Genomic DNA, 25333 nt, shown 5'->3' with positions numbered 1-25333 from the left:
AGCTGGTGGGTCCAACCTCTGCATGCCAAGGAACTAGTGTTATATATAAAAAACAAGATATAGATATAAATATAATTATATATGTGTATATTATAGTTTGGTGGCTCAGGTAAATTGTGTGATTCTCTGGATTGATCAGACAAGGTGGGGCTGCTCCTGGTCCTTCCCTCTTGTGCTGTTGAATTGATGCAGTTCTCTGTTGGCCCTACAAAAATGCAGGAATTTGACAGGAATTCTGTCAGGTCAGAATTTGCTTTTATATGGAGAACAGTGGGAATTTTATGGGATGCCAGTGATTTTTTTTGGCTTGCTGACAGCGTGAGGGGCAGCATTAGAGTTGGGAGTAGCTCAGCTCTTGCTGGTTTGGAGCAGGGTGGCATCCCTGAGGGGCAGGGTTGGCAATCCCATTGCCTGGAATGGGGAAGCTGCTTCCTCTCCATGCAAGGAGCCCTTGTGAGGAAGAACAGAGTCAACAGCTGCCTGAGGGGCTTGTGGGACCTTGCTCAAGAGCTGCTGCTGTGTGACAGGAGCCTGACCAGCCCTGCAGCTTCCCAAACTGCTCTGTTTCCATGGGCTGGTTTGCATTCAAACCGTGCTTCACTTTTTTTCCTTCTTTTTTTTTTTTGAATTTTTATTCCCTGCCCAAAAGCAAAGAGCAGGGAGCCCTGGGGGAATCATCTGTTCCATGGATGGCAGGCAGGCTTGCAGATGCTGGCAGAAGCAGCGCTGTGCCTTTGACATTTTTCCAGGGATTAGCTGTTCCTTTGCAGTGCGTTGGGTGTACGCAGGCTCCTGTTTGCAGAAGGATTCCCAAGAGTTGCTTTGTTTTCTCGTGTCTTCTGCTTCAGTCTGTTCCAGGCAGTGTGGGAGATCCTTCCTGTTGGAGTTTTACAGGCTTGGAGAGGGAAGGCTTTGGACTTTTTAGGATTTTCTTTCCTTTCCTTCTAAGCCCTGATTTTGTTGGGGTTTTATTCCATTCCTGGAATGGCTGCTCAGGGCTTTTGTCTGAAGGATGGAGAGGAGCTGTCCACTGTTATTTGAAGACAGGATTAAGCACAGCCAACAAGGTGATGTAAAGTCAACTCTTTATTTTGCAGGGTAATGGGAAAAGTAATAAAACATGGAAAGCAAACCACAAATAATGGCACGGAGACAAATCAGTTAAATTGTAATCCAAGGGGGTAAGAGTCAGCCTTGGGGCCAGCTGGGGCACTGCTCTGGGTCAGTCCCACAGGGAAGTGTTGATGAGCACCAGACCCTGGTTCCAGGCTGGCCAGCCCTCAGTTCAGCTGTTAATCACAGTGCAGGGAGCTGAGGGGTGATGCTAGTTGGCATCTTCTGCAAAACTGTGAACAAAGGCTGTTTGCCGAAGATAAATGGGGTTTGTACCCTACTCTGTGCTGATGCATGTAAAATAACCCCCAACCCAGATGGAGGTGATTTTTCTGTCATTTCTGAATATTTGTAACTGCTGTTAATATTTTCACAAGTAGAATCACAGAATATCCTCAGCCAGAAGGGACCCACAGGGACCATCCATACCAGCCTTTGCTGGGCTGTGTTCCCCTTGGCATGTGACAGTCCTGCTGAGGGGTGGCTGATCCAGCCCCGAAAGTTTGCTGGCATTTCTCTGGGCTCAGCACCTGGCACGGGCTGGCACCCTAAAGGGGTCCCTGGCACTGGCACCTGCCCAGTTCTGCCCTTGCTTCCTATGGAAAGGTGCCCTCCCTTCCCACGTGCTGTGCTAGTGCAGGCTGATGCTTTTCCTCCCGAGCACTCCAAATCCAGAAGCCCCGTCCTGATCCCAGTTTTCCCTCCTGGTCCCAGTTTTCCCTCCCATCCAGCACATCCCGTGATTCTCCTTGGCTTCTGTTCCTGGCTGCAGTGTGCTTCCTATAGGGAGGTACTGGGAAAATTCCCTCCACATCTGACCAAGCCAACAGTAGAGGGCAACAGAGGATGTATTGCCATCTATTTCCTCGTATTGCCTTGTATTTCCATGTATTTCCATGTATTGCCATGTATTTCCTTGCATTTCCTTGCACTTCCTTGCATTTCCTTGACTTTCCCACCTCTTACCCCTCTCTGGAACAAGACTGCTCTGGATACCAAGTGTTTTACCTCATCCTCGTTCCTTTCCTTTGGAAAGGGACTTTGGGAGGAGATTTTGGTGTCTTCAATTACTTTTTGAACGAGTGTGCAAGCCTCTTGTATATTTACCAAAATGAGGGATGTGTTACTCCTCTGCCTGCCACTGAAATCTGCACTTGGAAGTAGAATAAAATGCTGTTTCCAGTTAATTTAATGTCTGTCCCACCAGGCATTTCATGTAGCCCCTAAACTTTCCATGTTCCCCAGAACACCAAGCTTTAGTTCTAAGCTCGAGTCCCACAGCTGGATGGAGACTTGCCCTGTGAATTGTGAATATGGTCAGGCAAAGCTGGGCTTTCCCTGCTTTTTCCATCCAGATGTACATAAAAAATTAAAAAAGAAAGTGGATTCTGTGACTGTGCCTCATGTTCTGCTGCTTAGATGGTGTGAAAGATATACAAGGAATAAGAGACAATGCCTTTGTGGCCAGAGCACGTGGCTGGAGGCTCTAGAGATCAAAATTCAGTTCTTTTTTAGTCATAAGCTTCTTGCTAGACACCAGGTAAGTCACTTCATCTTCTGCAGCTCCACTTTCATTTCTGCATAAGGGGGTAAAAATAGCTGTTAGGGCAGCCTTTGCCTGTATTTCCTGTTTATGAAAGTCTCTTTCAGAGAGGGTGTTTTAATGGGCTTGTGCTGCACAAGCCTGGGCCTGAGAACGCTCACACTTATAAAATCCCTCATCTCCATCCATCCCACAAATCTCTTTTCCATCAGGTTGCATCCTGCTCGTGAATCTGAGGACCTGTTGGGGTTGTGTTCAGTTAAACAAAGCTTTTCTTATTTTCAGTGTATTTTGGCAGCAAAGCTCGATGTAGCTGTGGATGCTCTTCACGCCCAGTATGGCTTGAGCTGCCCCATGTCCTCGTACCTGTCAGCTCTGCTCACCTGTGCACAGCTGCAGGTGACAGGCACCAATGTCAGCTGTTGGTTGGCACGTCCCAGCATGGTGTGCTCCTAGGGAGGCCAGGTTGGGGCAGCAAAGACCTTGTTCCCCTTTTTCAAGGGGAAAATAGGGGAGCCGGTAGCTGCTCCCAAGGTGGGCAGCAGTGGCTGAATCAGATTAGATTCTGGTTTGCCAAAAGCCCCAAAATTTTCATGCTGGGGGAGCAGAGGCTGAGTTCCCTCCTGAGATGTTGAGGCCACGGCTGCACCCCTGAGAGGAATTTTGAAATCCTTTGGGGTTGGGTTCAGTTTGGGTTTTACGCAAGCACTGAGACACCAATCCCCTGTTCAAAGCCAGTGCTGCCTCAGCTCACTGAGCTCTGTTATCCCAACCTTCCTTCAGTGATTTCAGTCAGCAAAGTTTTCCACAGGTTTTTCTGGCACTCTTATCCCGGGTTTATCCACGTTCAGTAAGTGCTGAATCCCACCTGAGAAATGTTTCACAAGCAGATGAGTAACCAGCTAATGGATGATCCAGATATTTTTAGTGTGGAAAGCATGAAGAGCTTTCTATGACAGTGGGCTAAGGTACTGCTCATCAGGAGCCCATTCTCCCTGCCCCTGGGCCCTATGGGCTTCTAAGCTCTCCTCAATACTCCCATCAACTCATTTTCATTTTCTCATTTGATGGCCGAAAGCAGCATCAGCCAAGCTCTAATGAAGGGCAAGCAAAGCATTTCAGAGCAACAACTAAGCATCTCTCAAAGTGCTGCTGCAAGCCTGCTGCCTGGGGAATGTGAAGGACAAGCTGTTTTCCCACCCACGCCCGCGCCAGGGCCAGCTCAGACCGTGGGGAGCTGCTGGAATCCGTGTCCAGAGCCTGCCCAGCTGCCTTGTCCAGGCTCTGCAGCCAGGCTGTGTCCTGCACGCTGGGATTGCTCACTCCGAACACACTCTGGGGCAGCTGCTCCCAGAGCAAGGCGGTTTCACCTTGCTTTTCCCACCTGGAGCACTCTGTCCACTCTGGGACCCCACACACAAGGAAAACATGGATCTGTGGGGATCACTGCTCCCAGGGCTGGAGCCAGGCTGGGAGGGCTGGGGCTCTCCAGCCTGGAGAAGAGAAGGCTCCAAGGTCTCATTGGAGCCCCTCCCAGGGTATCCTACAGGGTATTGGGCTCATTGGAACAGGTTTTGAAGGAGAAAGCCCCACATCTTGTCTCCTCCAGGTTGTTCATGTCCACATACTTAGCCCTGAGAAAACCTGATGTGTTTTTTTGTGATAGAGACAAAGATAAGAAGTTGGCTTGACCAGAAGAAGCAGAAAAATAGAGGTTTTCCACTACCTTTCATTAAATTCATGTAAAATAAAGACATGGGCAGCTCTTGGGCAGTTGTCTGTGTGCTGCTCTGTTTGCTTCCTGTCCTTGTTCCCTGTCCCTGAAATCCAGTGGGAATGGTAAACAGAGACAAAACTTGTTCAAATCAAACAAATGCTCTGGGAAGGGCCATTTCCAAACACTGCTGTTCTCTCTTTGACGGGGAAAATGTGGAAGTTGCAATATCCTTCCCCATTGTTGGCCGGCTCTGTGTATCTGTTGATCTGCAGCAATAGGAAGCGAGGCAGAAAGACAGTTTGTATGTGGGCTGGAGACAGCTCCTGTGCTCTGTCTGAGCTGGAGCAGGGGGAGAAAACTGGCACCCCACGATGTGGGCAATGGTTGTTTAAACCCTGCACGCTGCAGAAGTTGGGGGATGAACCCCAAAGAAAGGACGAGTTTAGGAGCAGAGATTTCAGTGCCTGGAAGGTTATAAAGCCCATACCTGTCTGGAAATGGTCATGATTTGTTCCAGGGTAACATTTCAAAGATCCAGGCAGTGTCCTGCTCTATTGGGCTTTGCATTGTCCAACAATTCCAGCTGGGACTGATGAGCTGGGCAAGACAGGTTAGAAAGAGAAAGAAGTGGTTTTCCCAGCATCATCAGAAAATCAGGAGCAGAGCCCAGAGGTCCAGCTGATTCCCTGTGCAGCATCCCTGGAACAGCTGCCTCCTTGGCCCTGGCCACCCTGGAGGAGCAGGGCAGCCCGTGCCATGCCAGGAGCTCTGGGCTGGTGGGCTTGGGATGGTTTGTGCCCAAAGCATGAAAAGGATTTCTGAGGATGCTGAAACAGCTGCTTCTAAACTGCTGAGGCTGACTGAAAACCCCACCTCGGGTAATCCCTTCAAGTTAATTTGGTCTTTGTTCCTGCCCTGCAATTCAGGGATGAGCTGGCAGTGATGCTCTTGGCACTGGGCTCCCATCCCTGGCCAGCTCCACGAGCCATCCTGCCAGCAGAAAGCAGGAGGGACCAACCTGTCATTTTCTTCATGGCCATTGTGGTTTTGCCTAGAAAAATGTGCTGGTTCCTGAGCTGGTGACATTGAGGAATGAAGGCCTGAATTCTGCTTTTCCTGCTGCGCGTCAGAAATAGACCTGGAGAGACGATGACTCACCTGTAATTGAGAAAAACTGCGTGGCACCATTATGAGCTTCAACAGTTAAACCCCGATCCCAACCTGCCAGAAAGAACACACTGACAAAGCAGCAAAGGGCCAAGAGGCGCTGGGGACAGGATCCAGCAGCCGGGAATCCTTGGCTCTGTGGCTGCATCGTGTGTGAGGGGTGTGACACACCTGCCCCACAGGTACCCCGTGTGCTGTGGCAGTGACAGGGTCCCTGCCGGGGGAATGGGGCTGCAGGGGGTCGGGGAAGCTGTGTGGGGGCAGGAGAAGCCCCCAGAGCCCCCAGCCCCAGAGCCCCCAGCCCCAGAGCCCCCAGCCCCAGAGGCCGGCGCCAGCAGGGCGGGTGGCTCCTCCCGGCTGCGCCTTTCCCGTCCGGAGCAGAGATGATGTCAGGGTTGTCATGGCATCGGTAGCTATGGAACCGGGATCAGCATCGCTCAAAACCAGCTCGGGACACGGGCCTGGAGCCGCGGGGGGAACTCCCAACATCCGCACTGATCGGGGCTTTCCCTCTGAGCTGCTTCCTTTTCCTCCTTGCTGGTGTCCATGGGAGGGAGCAGGGATGGGGCTTGGCCTCCTCCTGTCCCACGGCAGCTCTGGGCGGCTCCTTCCGTGCATGAGGAAAGCGAGAGGTCAGCCCCATCCATTTTCACTTCCCTTTTCTTGCAGCAGCTCTGGATGTGCAACAGCAAAGAGCAAAACCAGCCAAACCTCACCCTCTGCTCTCAGCCACTGGCCCTGGTCTGAGAGCTCTCCCGGCTGCAGGGCCTCTGAGGGTCCCCAAAGGGTGACAGCCGCCCTTTCTGGGGGTCTGGACACAGAAGGGATTTATTTTAGGGTCAGTGCCCACAGCAGAGGTGAGCTGTGCAGCGTGGTGACCTCCCTGTGCTCTAGGCCATGGCATTGCCCTCCTGCCAACAGCCCAGCTGCTCACAGGGAGCCCTTGCCATTGCCTGGTGACACTGGCGTGCCATGGTGACCCGGGCAAGGACACCCCACCCCTGCTATCCCCAAAAGCAGCACCATGACCTAGGATGGTAATTCTTGGAACAGCACAGTGACCCTGGCAGTGGCAAGGTGTCCTGGCTGCTCCGTGGTGTCCCCAGCCATGGCACAGTGACACGGCCACAGCATGGCGACCGTGGCCACAGCACAGTGACACTGGCACAGCTGTGCCATGGTGGCAATGCCCTCAGCTGGGTGACAGTGCCTGTCTCACTGTCACAGTGCCCATGCCCACATCCCAGTGACAGTGCCTGTCCCACTGTCACAGTGCCCGTGCCCGCAGCTGGGTGACAGCGGCTGTCACAGTGTCACAGTGCCCACAGCTGGGTGACAGTGCCTGTCCCACTGTCACAGTGCCCGTGCCCACATCCCAGTGAGTGGCTGTCACAGTGTCACCTCTCCCATGCCCACAGCTCGGTGAGAGTGCCTGTCCCACTGGCACAGTGCCTGTGTCCACAGCCTGATGACAGTGCCTGTCACAGTGTCACAGTGCCCACAGCCCCATCCTGGTGACAGTGGCTGTCACAGCGTCACCTCTCCCGTGCCCACAGCTCAGTGACAGTGCCTGTCTCACTGTCACAGTGCCCACAGCCCCATCCCGGTGTCGGGGGCTCAGCTCGGGCTCTCAGCGCCGGGAGCGCGCCCCGCGCCGGCCGCGCGCACCTGCCCGTGCCCCTGTCCCCCCCCCTCACCCCACGGGTGGTTCCTCCCGCCGCCCGCACGCGGCGCTGCGGACGAGCCCACGAGGGAGGGGCGCGGGGGGGGCGGGCGGGCGCGCGGCCGGCGCGGGGCGCGCGCGGCGGGGCTCGGCTGGGCGCGGAGCGGGGGAAGATGGAAGGAGCGTCCTTCGGAGCGGGCCGGGCGGGGGCGGCCATCGACCCCGTGGATTTCCTCAAGCAGCCGCAGACCCTGCTCCGGGTCACCACCTGGGTAAGGCCGAACGGCCGCGGGAGCGCGGGGATGGGCAGCGGCGGTGCGGGGACAGCGCCCGGTGCGGGGACAGCGCCCGGTGCGGCGGGCAGTGCCCGGGTGATGGCAGTGCCCGGGTGATGGCAGTGCCTGGATGATGGCAGTCTCCGGGTGATGGGCACTGCCGGGGCCATGGGCAGCTCAGGTGCATCGCAGCCGGTGCATCGTTCCCGGTGCTTGGTGCGGCGCCGGTGTGGTGTCGCTGCCGGTGCTCGGTGAGCTGCCCGTGCCGGTACGGTGCCGGTGCGGCGGGCGCTGCCGGTGCCGGTTCTCGGTGCGCTGCCGGTGCCGCTGCCGGCGCTCGGTGCGCTCCCGGTGCCGGTTCTCGGTGCGCTGCCGGTGCCGCTCCCGGTGCCGCTGCCGGCGCTCGGTGCGCTCCCGGTGCCGGTGGCGGTGCCGGTGGCGGTGCCGGTGCGGCGGGCGCTGCCCGGCCCCGCGGGCACGGAGTTTCCCCGGGAACGGGGCCGGGATGCGCCGCTCCCCCGCTGCCGTGCGGTGCCGGAGGATGCGGCTCGGAGCCGCAGGCAGAGGACATTTTCCTGCCTTCCACGCTCCGTGCGTGCGTGTGTGTGACAGAAATCCGGGAGCCGGCCCTGCCCAGCTCCCCCGTGCTGCCCAGAGGATGTCGTGTTCGTTGGACGCTCCCATCTGTGAATTCCCGGTGTGAGCAGGAGGTGGAATGGGCAGTGCAGGGCTGAGGGAAGGCTGTGCTGGTCCCTGCCCAGGGTGCCCCCGGGGCCGTGGTGCCCCGATGCCCAGGGCTCAGCACAGCCCCCGATTTGCCTCCCCCAGCCTGGCTTTTGCTGAGATCTGCAGGTGTGCAGGGCCTTGGCAGGTCAGGAATGCCAGGTCCTTCCCAAAAACCCCGCTGTGGGAAGGATGTGCCATCTGCCCGGCTCTCACCTGGCTCCAGCGCTTGGCTGGGGGCTGTGGCTGAGCCTGGGGCTCGTCCTCGCCCATGTCACACCTGTGCTGGCCCTGTGTCACCGTGTCACCGAGGCAGGGGGCTCAGCAAGCCGTGCTGGGAGGTGCAGCCATGCCCAGCTGCCCCTGTTCCACCAGGCACCGAGGGGCTCTGCGGCCTGGGCTGCCCTGGGAGAGGCCCCAGCAGCAGCACATGAGCGATTCCAGCTGCAGTCACATGCTCAGAGCCGAACCACACGCTGCAGTGTGAGCCTGATGGGAGCTGCTGTCCTTCCCAGGCCTTGGAGGAGGCCCACAGCTCCACTGATGGGGGAAAACGGGGCCAGGGATGGATCTGGGGCATCCAGATCCATGGATGGGGTGTGGATCTTGGTGTGGGTCTTAGGGCATTTTGGGCAGGGTTGAGGCGCAGGGTAGAAGTTGTTTCCTAGAAGAAAACTTGGTCTGGATCCTCCTTGCTGGCAGTGCTGTAGGGTTTGGGTACAGTTAAATCAGTCTGGTGAGCTCAGCCCCCCCTAAAATCCTAAAATAAATGTGTCACCCTGCATCCAGAGGGCTCCCCGTCCTTGTTGGATGGAGGGGGTTGGACACTGCTGGGAAGCAGGACCAGAGTATGGAATGTAGGTACAAAATAAAAACCCCAGTTTAGGAGATATTCCTGTATATACTCAGTGGTTTATTGAGGGGTGAAGGACTGAATCCCATCACCACTTTCCTGGCTCTGTGCTCCCAGGAAATCAGTGACAAACGAGTGCTCACAGCCACAGAAATGCACCAGCTTAACTCCAAACAGGTGCAGGGCCAGCAGTGTGCACAAACTGGGATGAGCACGCTGCCATGCTGCCATCCCAGAAGCGTTTGCAGCGTTCAGAGCTGGCCAAAGCCCATGGAGCAAAAAGGGAGGTTTTGCCCTTTGCAGTGGGCTGGGGGAGGGTTTATCAGGGTCAGGGTTTATCCAGCCTGAGGGTTCAGAGCCCCAGTTTGGTGTCCCAGCCCAGTTTCCCGTGTGTAAAACCAGTTCAGCATCTGTGATCCTGCCCAGTGTGAGCTGGGGCTGCACTCTCAGCACAGCCCTGCTGCTGCTGTGCCCTGTGCCAGCCCAAACCCGTGCCAGCACAGAGAAACTGGGTGGGAGAGACACCCAAAGCTTTGCTGGGGTCCCTGCTGCCTTCCTGCCGCTGTCCTGGGCGGGTGGCAGCGCTGTGGCACGTGGTGGCACCGTGCTGGAGGCAGGGCAGGAGCTGGAGCCGATGCCCAGGTGCCATCCCTGATTGCCAGACCTTGCCAGGGCTCCCTGCCTGCCCTCCCAGGGGGACGAGCTGCACAGAGCAGCCACGGTGGGTGTTTGCTGGGCTCAGGGCAGCTTTGGGGTGGGATTTCTCACGTGGTTTTCCTTCCTGTGCCCCGGCGATGCAGCTCAGTGCCCTGGTTACCCTGAGCAGCAGGATCCCACAGCTGGATCCCACAGCCCTGCTCTGGGTGTGGGGTCAGCCTCTCCTGGGGAAGGAAGGGCTGCCAGCATGGGCTGGGTTAGGTGGGGGTGATGGAGAAACCCCACAGGATTGGGGCCAGCCCCAGTGCCCGAGGTGGGTGACCCCATCTGGTGTGGGTGATGGCCACTGCTGGGGCTTCCCAGCACCAAAGGAAGGTCCAGTTCTCTTTTCTGGAGCTCCAGAGGCTGCCTTGTGCTGGCAGACATGTGAGGGGCTGGCAGGTGAACAGTGACCAGCACAGAAATCCCCAAATGTCAGCGGTGCCCAAAGGGGATTCCTGCTTCTGCCTCCCCCTGAGAGAGCAATTCTGAGTATCTGAGGGGGAAAAACACCACTCCTGCCTCGAGCTGCGAAATCAAAAGCTGGAAAGAACCATTTAACAGTTCCTCATTCATCTGTTCCCTCTCTGTCTGATGCAGTTTGTCAGATGAAGATGTGATCGCTCTTGTGGTTTCCTTTTGAGACATTTTCTGCACAGCCAAACAGAGTCGATATTCACGAGGGCTGCCTGCAGAACCATGAGCTCCTGTCTCTGTCCCTGCCCGTGCCAGCCAGCCTTTCAAGTGGCCACTCAGCTCCCCAGGGCAACTGTTCGCTTAACACAGGCTTAGCTTTGCTTTTTAAAAGCACTTTTGGAAAATATTTTCAGCAATAAACTTTTTCGGTGATTCCTGTGATTCCATGCAGGGCAGCAGGAGAAGCTCAGTGCTGGGTCCCAACAGCGCATCCTCATCCTCCTGACTCACCCATCCCATCCCATCCCATCCCATCCCTTTATCCCATCCCATGGATCCCATTATCCCATCCCATCCCTTTATCCCATCCCATCCCATCCCATCCCTTTATCCCATCCCATCCCATCCCATCCCTTTATCCCATCCCATGGATCCCTTTATCCCATCCCATGGATCCCATTATCCCATCCCAGCCTCCCTGGGGCTCAGCAGAGGTGCAGGCGATGGGCTCTGGATGGTTCCTCAGGGGTTTCACTGACTCCTGAGCTCTCAGGGCTCTCAGGGAAGAGCCCCAAGGCTGCCCTGGCACTCCAGGAGCCCCAGCAGTGCTCAGAGCCATTACCATGATCTGAGCAGCCTCACACTCCAGTCCTGACCACTTTTCAGAAGGGTCATCAGATTTCTGCCTTAATTTTCTCTTTCTGCAGGCTGTGGATTAAAGGCAGAACTTAAACTCAACATTTTGGTAATGGAATTATGGGGGAGCTCTGCTGCATCTGAGCTTGGAATGGCTCTGAATTGTCATGCTCTGCCATCTCTGGTTTCAAGCCCTGCTGCTGTGCCATGTGCTCCGATTGCAGGGCGAGATTGGGAGCCTTGAATGAGTGCCGTGTCTCAGCCAGCATCCCTTACCACATCAGAAAAAGTAATTCAGGAAAAATCAGTCATGTGGCCATCAACAGACATCCTCCCAAGCTGGTTAGCCTGGTGGAGGTGGCCCTAAACCCATTACAGGCAGCATCAGCCCTTCTCTTGCTGTGGCAGAACCCATTCTCTTGGTGGCATCTCCATGGTGGGAGATCTGCAGGGCCTAAAGCTGAGCTTTGGTCTCACAGCCCCCAAAAATGGTGCAGACCAGTGCTGGAAACCCCTGTGAGGATAAACTGCAGGGGGAGCAGGGGCTGAGTGCCCCCCGTGCCAGGGGATCCGTGCCAGGGCATCTGTGCCAGGCCATCTGTGCCAGGGGATCCGTGCCAGGCCCGTGCACTGCCCAGGGCTTACAGGGAATTAGGGAAACACCCGCTGCTAAGCAGGATTTGGCCTCTGCTAATTTGACCTGAATTGTTTTCCTTTCCCATTTGGTGGGGACTCCTTCCCTCTGGGATGGGCAGGGAGCGGAGCAGGAGGGGTTTGGGGGACAGTGAGGGATCTCCAGGTGTTTGGGGGGCAGTGAGGGATCTCAGGAGGGGTTTGGGGGGCAGTGAGGGATCTCCAGGTGTTTGGGGGGCAGTGAGGGATCTCAGGAGGGGTTTGGGGGCAGTAAGGGATCTCCAGGTGTTTGGGGGCAGTGATGGATCTCAGGGGTTTGGGGGGCACTGAGGGATCTCAGGAGGTGTTTGGGGGGCACTGAGGGATCTCCAGAGCTTGGCCTGGCTCTCTGCACCGGTGGGAGATGAGCTCTGGGCTGTTCTCATGGATTCCATCTCCTCCATGCTGACAAGGATCTGTGTGTGTAACCAAAATCAGGCTCTGCAGTCTCCTGCCACCCCACACCTTCTGCTGGTGTTTTTTATAGGCCCCAAGTGCCGGAGCAGCTCGTGAGCAGTGGGAAATGCTCACCTTAAGATGGCTGACAGCTCCCACCGGAGCTCCCAGCTCCTGCTCCCCTGTGCCGATGCTGCTTGCTTCCCTTGCCTGCCTCTGCTCAGGCTGAGGGATCTCCTGAAGCACATGTTAGGGGATGGGCTGCACACAGCTGAAAGCAACAGGGAGAAAACTGTTTGTGTGCTGGGGTGCAGGCTGCTGGAGCTTCAGGGGGAATGGGGATCTGCAGAGCACAACCCCAGGAGAAAGGCAGGCAGGCTGGGCAGCAGCATCCTCCAGATGGCAAAATGGGCTGGAGGGAGGGCAGGCACAGCTCCAGCTCCATCCACACTGAGAGGTGTCTGCACCCGGGCACCCTGGGCTCCTTCTGATGGATCCAGCAGAATCCTGGAGCGGTTTGGGCTGGAAGGAGCCTTAAAGCCCATCCAGTGCCACCCCTGCCATGGCAGGGACACCTCCCACTGCCCAGCCTGGCCTTGGGCACTGCCAGGGATCCAGGGGCAGCCACAGCTGCTCTGGGCACCCTGTGCCAGGGCCTGCCCACCCTCTGAGCAGAGAGAGTGTCCCACTGTCCTGTGTCACTGTCCTGTGTCACTGTCCTATTGTCCTGTCCCACTGTCCCGTCCCAGTGTCCTGTCCCAATGTCTGTCCCATTTCCTGTCCCACTGTCCCACTGTTCTATCCCCCTGTCCTGTCCCACTGTCCTGTCCCATTGTCTGTCCCACTGCCCTGTGTCACAGAAATGCTGCCTGGCCTGCAGAGATGTCTCTTCTTGCTTAGAATCACACTTTTTAAACTTGCACCGGCTCAGCCACGAAAAGCAGAATTTGCTGCTGGTGGAGTTGGGTTGTTCAGATGGAAAATGAAGTGTCCTGTGAAGGCAAATCCTCTGAGATGCTGCTCAGGCCACCAAGCCTCGCTCACAGTGGAAAATCTGACCCTGTGTTTTCCCTTTCTGTCTCTGATGAGCTGCTTGGGGCTCTGAGCCGCTGTGGTTTGTGAAGGTGATGGGGAAATGCTCTTGTACTGTGGGAGCTTCAGAAAAAACACAGGGGGTTTATTTCCCTGCCCACATTTATTTCATCCACCCACGTTTTCCTAAAATAAAAGCACTTTTTCATCCAAACTTAGAAAGACAACACCAAATTTATTCTCATTAAAACGTTTCACCAGCACCAGTGGGTTTTTAAAGAAAAACCATAACATAACAATCCTGGGGTGAGGGAGAGGTAACCCATGGCAAGGCACGTTGTGACAGGAATATTCCAGGCAGTGCTGATGGTTTGAGCTCCTCTATCAAATGTGTGCACTTGGAATTTGTGGCTCCTTTGGCCTCCCAAGGAAAAGCTGCCTGTGCTGTGTTTTGTACATTAAAATGTGCTTGTGTCTCATGGTTTGAGCCACTTGGCTTGTCTGGCAGCAGGAAGGATGCTCTGCTTTCCAAAACCCTTTGGAACTGGAAATTAAGTGATAAAACATCATTTAAAATTTAAAAAAAATCACCATTGAGAGCCCCGGGTGTGCAAAGCTGGTGCAGGCACCCCACACCTGTGCTGGGCCATCCTGAATTGTGTTTATGGGATATTTATGGGAGCTCCCCCTCCTCACAGAGCTCTGGGCTGCAGCAGGTCCCCACAAGCCTGGAGCAGGCTGATAATCCTGGGGGGAATGAGTGGAGCCTCTCAGAGCAGCTGAGTTCAGGTTTGCTGCCCTGCCCCAGCAGTGATGGTGTGGAATCAGAGCTCCTCAATTATTCATGCTTTCCAGAATCACATTACTCCTTCCCAGGGCCTGCTCCATCCATGCTGCTGCTATTTCTGATGGTAAATAACAATTCTGCATTATTTATGAGCAGATTTTTACAACTGCCGATGTTACAGCTGCTGCCAAAGCCCTGGGAAAACGATTAGGGCTGTTTGTTGCTGTTTGTGCCTTACACACGGCCCCTCCTGGGTGAGGATGAGGAGGGTGGGGATGGTGGTGATGGGGAGGATGAGGATGGTGATGGTGGGGATGATGGTGATACGAGGATGAGGATGGTGGGGATGAAGGTGGTGACAATGATGGTGATGGTGATGATTATGATGAGGGTGATGATGGTCATGATGATGGGGATGAAGATGGTGATGATGATGATATGATGATGATGCTGCCATATTTTTAATAAATCACCAAGCGCTCCCCAAGCACAGCACCAGGAGGAGCAGGGTGCAGGTGCCACAGGGTGACGTGGGTGGCCCCTGAGGTGCCACAGGGTGACGTGGGTGGCCCCTGACTCGTGGCTGGAGCTCAGGACTGACCTGGGCCAGGGATGGGTGTGGGACAGGGCCCCAGGCCATGGCTGGACTCCCAGAGGAGGAAGAGGAGCAGATCTGTCCCAGTGCTATGTTAGAGGGTGGTTGGACCCTGGGGGAGGTTTGCCCACTGTGGGCTCTGCTCCATTCCCCCTGCTCTGTGACACAGCCACCCTGGGAGCTGCAGGAGGTGACACAGGTGACTGTGAGAGCCACCAGCTGGGCTTCACACAGTGTCACCTGTGTGACACTGGTGCTGGTTGTGCTGTCCCTGCAGGCACAGCCTCCTATCTCTGCCCTGCATGCCTGGGAGCAGCAGGGAGGCAGCAGCGCTGCTGGTGCTGGCAGGGATGAGATCAGAGGCTCCCAGTGTGAGGGAGATGTGCCACCTCCCCACACATGTCCCCTGTCCCCTCCAGCCGCCATCCAGCCCTTCCCTGGCTCAGCTGCTCAGCTGTCCCCTGTCCCTGGGGACACCAGGGGCTTTGTGGGGCCCAGAGAGCAGCACAGCACAGAGCCCCTGCAGGGATGTGGGTATCCTTTCCCTCCCCAGCGTGTCTGGAGAAGCAGGGCCTTGCCCCACTGTGCCCAGCAGGGCATTGGAAGGCAGGAGGAGGTTCCAGGATGGAACACCCAGGTGCAGCCTGGAGCCACCAACCAGAGCAGAGCCGGGATGTGTCTGACAAATGCCACGTTTGGGATGTGTCTGACAAATGCCACGTTTGGGATGTGTCTGACAAATGCCACGTTGCCATGGAGTCAGGGCTGGGATTTGAGGATGGGATTGTCACTGCTGTTGGGGAGCAGAGTTCAGTGCCAGCAGCCAGCTGTGCTCTGTGCCTGCTCCTGCAGATCTTCTCCATCGTGGTGTTCGGCTCCATCGTCAACGAGTGCTACGTGAACAAGGACAGCCAGCACCCCGAGCTGCTCTGCATCTTCAACGAGAATGAGAGTGCCTGCAGCTACGGCATCGCCGTGGGCGTCATCGCCTTCTTCGGCTGCATCTTCTTCTTCGTGCTGGACCTGCACTTCCAGCAGATCAGCAGCGTCAAGGACCGCAAACGGGCCGTGCTGCTGGACCTGGGCTTCTCAGGTACCCTGATCTGTCCTGCTTGGGTCTCCCTTCCCTTCCCTTCCCTTCCCTTCCCTTCCCTTCCCTTCCCTTCCCTTCCCTTCCCTTCCCTTCCCTTCCCTTCCCTTCCCTTCCCTTCCCTTCCCTTCCCTTCCCTTCCCTTCCCTTCCCTTCCCTTCCCTTCCCTTCCCTTCCCTTCCCTTCCCTTCCCTTCCCTTCCCTTCCCTTCCCTTCCCTTCCCGCTCCAAAGCTCATTTCCATGGTGCTGGAGCACCCAGCCCTTGTTAGATGAATTTTACAGCTCCTTCCTGAAATCCTGGATTCCAGCAGAAGGGGGATGTTGGGATCTATAAAATTAGAGGGTTTTGAGAAAGAAATCTCTCACCCTGGCAGCCTCTGCTCCCTGCCAGCCACGGGGCTGGCACTGCTCTCACACCCTGCCTCCTGTCCCTCTGTCCCTGCGGTGGATCCACCGGGAGGAGAAAGGAGAGAACCAGCCTGGAATCCTGGAATCCTGGAATGGTTTTTTGGGAGGGACATCAAAGCTCACCTTTAAAGGGACATGGGAAGGGACATTAAAGCTCCACCTTCCGCTAGACCAGGGTGCTCCAAAGCCAGTTAAACCCTTCCAATGTCCAATCCTCCCAGGGATCCAGGGGCAGCCAGAGCTGCTCTGGGCACCCTGTGCCTGTTCCACCCTCCCAGGGAAGAACTGATTCCTGAAATGCATCTGGGCAGTGTCTGGCTGGTGGCTCTGGGTGGCTCACAGCCTCAGGGCCACGCTGAAAGCAGCATTTGCAGCCTTCTCCTCCAGCTGCTGCTCCAGCTGTTCCCATGGACAGGGTGTGCAGGATTCCAGCCGCGATTAGGGTGGTAACACATCCCGGCTGTTTGCACTCCGTCTGCAGACCCCTAAATGCTCATTATCTCCTTAATTGATCATTATCTCCTTTAATTGATCATTATCTCCCGCGGTGCTTCCTGGCCCTCCTTTCCCGGGGTGCTGCAGGCAGAGGAGCTGGGGCTGCACATTCAGCCTCACCCACGGTGCCAGCTCAGCCCTCTCGGAGGGTTCTAAAATTCCTGTCCAAGCATCACCCGCACCTGGCTGCTGTTACTGGTTTATACTGGGAGGGACTGGGGGCTCAAAATGGGTTATGCTGGCTGCTGTTCTGGAGTGCTGGCCGTGTCCGACCCATCCCTGCCCTGGCAGCGCCCCCATCCCTGCCCGTGGCACTGGGGCCGTGCTGCTGCTGCTGCTGCCTAGGGCTGCCGGTCCCCGCAGCACAGAAGCTTCTGGAAGGCAGCAGGGCTGCCCAGCGCTCCTGCTGCAGGTGCTGGGGCTCCAGCATGGGCAGGGAAGGTCGGTGCTGCAGAGGCATTGGTGTGGCAGCTGCAGTTCCCAGCGCAGCCGTGCTGGCTCCGGGCTGGGCGTGATGTCATTTTAACCCCTGACAGCCCGGGGTGCCGCTGGGGACGCACGGTGGGCAGGGGAGCGGTGCCAGGGAGGACGAGCTGCGCTGGGTCCAGGGGTTCACACAGGAACAGCTTCCCCTCCACAAACCAGTGCCAGCTCCAGTGCCAGTCCCTTGTGCCAGCCCTCTGTCCCTGAGCCTGACCGGTGCCATCCCCGTGTCCTTGATGCCAGCCCCGTGTCCCCAGCCTTATTGCTGAGCCCAACCAGTGCCAGCCCCAGTGCCAGCTCTGTGTCCCCAGCCTTGTCCCTGACTACAACCAGTGCCAGCCCCATGTCCCTTGTGCCAGCCCTGTGTCCCAGAGCTTGTCCCTGAGCCTAAACAGTGCCAGCCCCATGTCCTTTATGCCAGCCCTGTGTCCCCAGCTCTGTCCCTGACTATAACCAGTGCCAGTCTCTTGTGCCACCCCCGTGTCCCAGCCCTGTCCCTGAGCCATCTCCTGCTGCTCCCACAGCGGGAATTATTAACCTTTGGGAGCTGCTCTTGTTTCACCTCAGGGTTTTTGACTCCCAAAGTTTCCCCAGTGTGATTCTGAGCAGTGGCTGAGGTACAAATGTAGGTTTTGGGGCTGGTTCCCATTGCAGGGAGGAGCTGCTGGCGAAGCCCCCCTGGAACAGCAGGAACAGAAAATATCCCTGAGTTACAGGGTGACCTTTGAGGAGAAAATCCCAGTAAATCTCTGCCCTTTAGTGCTGGCAAGCAGGCACCGTGCTGAAGGGAAGTGAAAATGCTCATGCAGAGATTTGGGTGGGTTTGGTGACAGGCTTGGCTGCATTTGGTGAAGGTTCTGTCATTTGGAAAAGGAAACCAAACCTTCACTCCCTGTGAGGGGAGGATTCCTTCCATGGCCAGAACTGGTGTTGGGAATTCCCAGGCCCAGCCATGCAGGAGGAGACAGGGAATGTGTCTGAAACTGCAGTGAGGGGCAAATTCTGAATTAAGGCCTTGAGCCCTGCACCCCCAGCACTTGGTGTGGATGCTCCCAGGCATTTTATGGCATGTTTAGGGAAAACTGGCAAGAGAAATGGGAATAAATGGGAATAAAGGGAGGTTTAAAGGAGAAATAAAGCCTGGCTGCTGACCCTGCTGTGTTGATGATCCTTGGGGGCTGCTGGGCAGCTCAGCACTCCCAACATCCATGTGTGCACTGACACCCAGAATCTGGGACATCAGCAATGATGGGGACCCTGAAAGCAGCACCATGGGAGGGTCCAGGTGCTGCAGAGCTGGAGCACACCCCTGCTGCTGGCCCTGTGTGCTCCTGGCTTTTCCTTGGCTGTGCCCTGAGCTGCTTGGCACTGGGCAGGGCTGGTGGCTGGGGATGGAATTAGGGCAGCTGCAGCCCTATCTTGCTCAGCCAGCTTTGCTTCCAGGCAGGAATAATCAAATAATCACCAGAGTGCTCCTGCTCAGCCCCACAGGCCCAGGGGGGTTCTCTGCAGGGATGAGCAGAGCTCTCACGTGTCCTGGAATCGCAGAATTACAGAATGGTTTGGGTTGGGAGGGGCATTAAAATCCATCTCATCCCACCCCTGCCATAGCAGGGACACCTCCCACTGTCCCAGGGACACCTCCCACTGCCCCAGGTGCTCCCAGCCCTGTCCAGCCTGGCTTGGGCACTGCCAGGGACGCAGGGGCAGCCACAGCTGCTCTGAGCCTCCCCACCCTCACAGGACAGAATTTCTCCTCCAGATCCAATATAAATCCACCCTCCCTTGTCCTGTTATTCAGTGCCCTTGTGCAAAGTCCCTCTCCAACGCGTCCGGGGGGGATGTGCTGTCCTAGGAATTCTTTCTGATAAAGAACTAGCGGCAAATGTCACACGAAATTCGTAAAAAATGAATATGTATGAACCTATTGTGAAATTGTATGCACATGTATCTGAGAGGGGGATAAAAAGGGACCTGAAGTCCCCAGAGGTACACGTCATTTTAGGTCATTTTAGGGGAACGATTCCCACACGCGTCCAGCGCTGTACTAAACATTCCAGCTTTACAACTTTCACAAAAGTTGTAGAGTTTTGATTATCTCCACCAAGCACGTGTTCCCCCGCAGGTTTCCTGGCCTTCCTGTGGTTTGTGGCCTTCTGCTTCCTGGCCAACCAGTGGCAGAGGACGACGCTGACGCGCGGCTTCGCGCAGGGCGCGGACGCGGCGCGGGCGGCCATCACCTTCTCCTTCTTCTCCATCATCATCTGGGTGAGGGGCTGGGGGGGCCACGGCAGAAATGAAACCTGCCCGAGGTGCTGGGGCGGGCTGGCTTTGCAGAAGTGATCCCTGGTGGGTGCAGAGGGGCTGCACTGGGGAGCCTGCACACGTGGAACTGGTGGTTTCCAACCTGGGGAGCTCGGCTCAGCCTCCTCTGCCTGGGGAACCCCAGGCTTCCCTTTCTCCCGGGGCTGGGAGGTTTTGTTCCTGTTGAAAACGTGTGGCCAGGCACGAGCTGCCTTCATTTCAGGGCCTCCTTGGAGGCAGGGAGTCTCCTGAGCAGATCTCTGCACTGAGCAGCTCCATGGGTGCCTGGGGGATTTGGGAGCTCTCAGCTCCTCCTGGGCCACACCAGCCTGTCCACCTGGAGAAGGGGCTTAGGAACCCCCCTTGATCCCATTTCCAGCTCCACCTGGGCAGGGGGACTCCAGCCAGAAGCTCACCTGGACCCCACATGCACCTCAGACAGAGCAATCCTAACTTTATACACATGACAGCAAGCCCTTGGCTGGCTACTAATACCTAGAGATGTTTGGTGTTTATCATAGCTAGACCCATGAGAACATCACTGAGGTTCTCACCAGCAGTCAAAAAACAACATGAAAGGCAGAACATAGGAAAACAGAATAAAGAAGAGAGAACATCACAATGGCACCTCAATGCATGGTGAACACCATAATTCTGGTTCAATCACCTGGGAGCCCTCTCAAAGACAAAGGGAAATCCCAGCATGTCTGGCATCAACCAGGAGAAATTGTAACAAACAAAGGTACCAAAGTCCTCAGGAATCTTATGTTCAAAATATCCATGAACAGTTTGGAAAAGGGCCGAACAGCAGTCTGGCAAAGATGAGGGTCAGCTATGAGGAAACACCAAAGGATCTCATAGAAGTCACTACAGAGCAGGAAAATGGCAGGTGAATTTCAGCGGAGATGTGTGCACCGGGGGGATCCCAGCCCAGAGCTGTGTGTGCAGAGGCAGGGATGGCTCTGGGTTATCCCCAGCTTCCCCAGGGCACAGAGCCCCGGGATGTGCCCTAATTCCACATTGCCTCCAAGGAACTGGGGCAAAGCCAGGGCAGGCTTTCCAGCACAAGCCCCGCTCCAGTTCTCCCCAGTTTAGCTGCTCCCTGCTTTGTGATTATCCCAATAAATCTCCTCTAATCCCAGCTCTTCCCCATCTCTGCCAGGGATGCTCCCCATCCCATCAGCATCTGCTCCCACCCTGGAGGGCCATGGGGACACTGCTGTCACCCTGTCCCATCCCGATGGTTGGGAAGCCATTCCCGGCCTCTGCAGGCGTTTTCAGCCTCCTCAGAACGTCATTTACAAACTAATTGAATTGTTAATGAGTCCTCCTGGAAGGAGAGGAGCTCGGGGCCCTCCCGGCTTTGCCGCCCACATCTCCCAACCTCAATTCCAGCAACCTGGAAAGGGGTGAAGGAGCCTCGGCAGAACTGACCTATTTTCCTGGGCTGGCTCTCGGCAGCTCCCCCTCCCCACAGCAGATGTGTTTATTTGGGCCAGCTGTGCCAGATGTGCACGGCCAGGGCCCCCCAGCCCGGGCAGAGCTCTGGGGGTCCCCCTGCCCCACAGAAACAGCTCTGGAGTGTTCCCGTGGGGTTTGGGGCTGGGGTGGCTCTGGGGTACAGCAAGGGTGGGGTGGCAGCATGTGGGGTGCTGCGTGGGCTCGGTGCTCTGCAGGGAATGGGCGATGTGGGGTGATGGGGATGCGGGATGCTGGGAGGATTTGGGGTGATGGGGGATGTGGGGTGCTGGGGGGATTAGGGATGATGGGGGAATGGGGTGATGGGGGAATGTGGGCTCTGGAGGGCTGTAGGGTCCCGGGGGGATTTGGGGTCCTGGTGGGATTTGAGGTCTTGTGGGTTTGGGGGGGTCCTTGGAGGACATGGGGTCCTGGGGAATGCGAGGTTCTGGGTTTGGGGAGCCCTGGGGTGACATGGGGTCCTGGTGGGATTTGAGGTCCTGGAGATTTGGGGACCCTGGGAGGACCTGGGGTCCTGGTGGGATGCGAGGTTTGGGGGATCCTGGGGGGACACGGGGTCCTGGGGTGATGCTGGTGAGACACGGGATGCTGGGGGGACACGGGGTCCTGGGGTGTGTTCTGGGGCGCAGTGGGGTCGCAGCCCTGCCCCGTGTGACGCTGTCCCTCTCTGTCCCTCTCCGTCCCTCTATCCCTCCCTGTCCCTCCCTGTCTCTCTCTGTCCCTCCCTGTCCCTCTGTCCCTCCGTCCGTGTGTCGCGGTGCCGCAGGTGGTGCTGGCGCTGCGGGCGCTGCAGCGGTACCGCCTGGGCACGGACATGTCGCTGTTCGCCACCGAGCAGTTCGGCGCCGAGCCCAGCGCCTCGTACCCCGGCTACCCGGGCGGCAGCGGCGTGGAGAGCTCCGAGACCTACCAGAGCCCGCCCTTCAGCGAGAGCTTAGAGGCCAACCCCAAAGGTTACCAAGTGCCAGCCTACTGAGGGGCCGCGGCGGGGCCGCCCCGCTGTCCCGCCCCGCTGTCCCCAGCCCCGTCCCCCTGCCGTGGCCGCTCAGTGCCGGGTCCCTTTATTAGCTCGTTGTGCAGTGAATTCTGTACAGTGGTATTGGTTCTTGTCTTACCTGTCCCAGGGTTTCTAAGAGCAGTGTTCCCTCTAAGCCGGGAGGAAGGAAGGTTGGTAGTGCACACCTGTGCGTGAGGAGGAGGAGGAAATGTCCCAAATGTCCCCTCCGAGCTCTGCTGGGAAAGCCCAGGATGCCTTTTCCTCTCAGCAAACAGCAGCTGAGGAATTCTTATCTCGTTCTTCCAGAGCTAACACAGAAGCCGTGGAGGGTGGGTAGAGCTGGCCCTGGCTGCTCCCAGTGTGGAGCTCCCAGCCCAGGTTCCAGGGAAGCGCCAAATCCACGGGGAAATCAGTGCTGTCTGTGTTGTTTCCTTTGTATATACTTGCTGTACAAAGCAAATATCCAAACAGGTGTTTCCCAACTTGGTTTAGAGGCACAGCAGGCCGGGGTTGGGGTCAGTATCCAGAGGGCTTCTATGCTTCAGCAGGTTCTGGTGGAGGATTTAAAAAGTTGCTGTTTGAAATGGAAACAAGCGGGAGCTGGTTGCTAACTGGGAATAGCCTGTGATCAGTGGGAATGTGGCACTTGGTGGTTCATTTCCTCGTGGGGGATTGGGAAATTCGTAAATTCCTAAGGAATTTTTGGTTGGCAGCGCTGTCGCATCCTCACCCTGGAGAGGTGAGGACCGAGATGAGGGGCTCAGACTCCACATCCAGGGCCATTAGGAGCAATATTGGACTTGTATTTTTATTCTGGGAGCAGCCACCATCTGCCAGCTGCAGCAGAACCCAGGTGGGGACACGTGTGTCACCCTGCAGCCTCCAGAAATGAGGGATTATTCAGGCAGGCACCTGGGAAGGCAGCACAGGCCATTGGAGTCCATCCACCCCGTGTGGGCTCACGCTGTGTTTGGTGTGGGGAGAGTCAGTGAAAAGCAGCCAGGAGGGAGGCTCAGGCTGGGGGATCAGCTGCAAAGAGCAAAGGAAAGGAGGGAATGTGTCAAACATCCATTGCCAGCTCTCCCTGCCCGTGTGGCAGCTGCTCCAGGCTGTGTCACCAAGGGCTGAAACCTGAATTCCCAGCCCGGGGGTGGCAGCTCCATCCCTGGGGGCTCCTCCAGAGCCACCACTGCCTTGAGACCTCGAGAGGAGCAAGAGCCACCCCTGTGCTGTCCCCTCCCTGCCACAGGGCCTGGTCACTGCCGTCCTGCTGCTGGGATCAGAGCGCTCATTAACGAGCAGCAGGTAAATGCACTAATTAACAGCCGGTCATGCCCAGGTCACTGCCCGTGGCGTTCCTTGCCTTGGCTCCAGGTCCTGGCTGTGCCCAGCCCCTCACAGGTGCCTGACCATGAACACCCAGCCCAGAGCAGCCTCAGCCTCGAGGGATTCCGGGATCTTTGTGGGTTTGTGGAGTCAGATTTGCTGGGAAAGAAAAGAAAATAAAAACCCCGAGGATTTTAATACAGGGTACGGTAGAACTGTAGCAATATTTTCCTTAGAGGGAACACTGAAACTTTAGCAGCACAAACAGTACTTGTGTTAATATTTTAGCAAAATTATAATCAATTTAAATGTTTAAATTGATTGTACGTGAGACAATGTTCGTTGGGTACAGTGTATTTTTTCTAACTATGATATAACCGTTGCAGAGTTTCCGTGTAACCGTACAGAGCTAAAGCTGTGTCTGCCTGCGGGACACGTCCCGTGTGCCCCCTGCTGAATATATCACGCTCTGAATGTCCCCCCAGGCCTGCATTGCCTTTCTTTGCCCCCACACGCACATCCCACCACGCTGTGGCCTCTGGAGCAGCAGCAGGGGCACGGGGATGGCACCAGCACCGCTCCTGGTGCTTCCCAAAGCTCGTTTCAGCTTCCCAGGGTTTCCTTTTCCTTGCTGTGCTGGGCAGGGCAGGAGGAAGGGCTGGGGGGCTTCTGGCAGCACAGGAGATGCTCCTGGATTAAAGCAGAGATGGAATAAATAACCCGATCCCTGGTTAAAGCAGAGATGGAATAAATAACCTGTCAGCCTCAGCACTCAACAGGCACCTGGAGGGAGGCGAGCCCTGCTCCTCTGCACCCACAGTGCCCGTGCCAGGCAGGGCAGGGTGGCACCTCTGCTGGGGTGGCACTGGGACAGGCAGGAGCCACAGCTGGAGCGTTTTTCCAGGGAATGGCACCGGGCTGGTGTCCCATGGGCTGTGCCAAGGCCGTGTCACCAGGCAGGATGGGACGGCCCCAAACTCCCTGACTGTGGTGGGAGCCTTCACCCAGTGTCCCCACAGTGTCCCCACAGTGTTGGGTGTCACCGTGCCCGGTGGCAGCCCTGGGTGTGCCCGTCAGGGTGTGCAGGGAGTGCTGTCACCAAACACACCCCAAAGGGGCTGTGGATGGAGAACCAGAGCCATGGCTGCAGTAACCCTGGGCTGCTGGGGGTTCAGGGATCTGGAACATCAATTTTCCTCTTTTCTCCTCTTTTTCTGCCAGCTGTGCAACAGCAGCACTCACCCCCTTGTAAGCACCCGGGCCACATCCTAGGAGGGTGCCAGGGCTGTCCCAGAATTGTCCCAAAAGCGCGCCAGGACTGTGCTGAGCGTGCCAGGGCTCTGCCATCCTCACAGGCTGTTTGTAGCCCTCTGTTCTCCCCAGAGCTCACAGAGGGCTCAGCTGTGCTCAGCCCAGCCCAAAAGCCTCTGCACGGTGTTAGCTCTAAATTTGGGTGTGAAGAGCAGAATTCCAGCGTTCTGCCCTTCCTGGAGCTGCACTCTGCCCCAGCCAGCCTCTTGCTCCAGGAGGCTCTGTCACAGCACCGCTGTTCCTCAGCACTGAGGTAACCCCATCGTGCACTGTGCATTCAGGCATATTAAAAGGTTTGGAGTTTTTGCCAACATTTCAAGCTGTTCCTAGCAAAGGTGGAAGCTTTGCTTTAGTGATGTTCAGTAAAAAACATCCTCCCCCTGCATTACCTGCTGTGTGTCAGGGGCTGGAGCGGAGCCTGAGAGCAAAGCCCTCCCTTTACAGGGCAGCATTTGGGATCTCACTGCTCTTGGGATGAGATTCCCACCAGTCCATGCCAAAACACCCAGTGGCCCCCAGCAGTGCTGTTTGTTCTCTGCCCATCAGGCCCTCCCAGGGCTGTCCTGTCCCTCCCTGGCACAGCGCTGGCTCCTGGCTCTGCCCTCTGTTCCCTGGGAATTGCCATCACTGTTCCATGCAATGGGAATTTCTCTCAATAAACACTGCCGTGCATTTCAGACCCCTCCCCAAGAGGTGGCTCTGGTCCCCCCGGTCCCATTCTCAGTCCCATTTTGTCCCCATGTCTGTCACAAGCCCCTCTCCCCCTCAGTGAGGCCCAGCCCTCGCTGCCTCAACTTGAAGCCCCAGTTCAGCTGCCTGGATTTTGTTGCAATACACTTCAAACCTCAGCTCCTTTCAGAGTTTTAATCTCCACAGCTCCCACCTGGGGGCTGCTGGTTCAGTTTCTTTGCCAATACCTCTGTCCGAGCAGACGC

General features: G+C 56.6%; 1 protein-coding gene across 1 annotated transcript; it reads left to right on the top strand.

Annotated features, from left to right (window-relative positions):
* The first annotated feature begins 7355 nt into the window (after positions 1 to 7355).
* Positions 7356 to 23404, top strand: SYNGR3 (synaptogyrin 3). The gene is made up of 4 exons (XM_059484084.1): positions 7356 to 7475; positions 15357 to 15597; positions 19107 to 19249; positions 21531 to 23404. The coding sequence occupies exons 1-4, from the start codon at positions 7377 to 7379 to the stop codon at positions 21738 to 21740; spliced, it is 693 nt and encodes a 230-aa protein (XP_059340067.1). The 5' UTR covers positions 7356 to 7376; the 3' UTR covers positions 21741 to 23404.
* The last annotated feature ends 1929 nt before the right edge of the window (positions 23405 to 25333 follow it).

This window comes from Ammospiza nelsoni, chromosome 17 (genome assembly GCF_027579445.1).
Source record: "Ammospiza nelsoni isolate bAmmNel1 chromosome 17, bAmmNel1.pri, whole genome shotgun sequence".
In the NCBI taxonomy this organism is placed as follows: domain Eukaryota; kingdom Metazoa; phylum Chordata; class Aves; order Passeriformes; family Passerellidae; genus Ammospiza; species Ammospiza nelsoni.
Note: the sequence above shows the minus strand (reverse complement) of the source record. Positions and strands in the feature narration are given on the sequence as shown.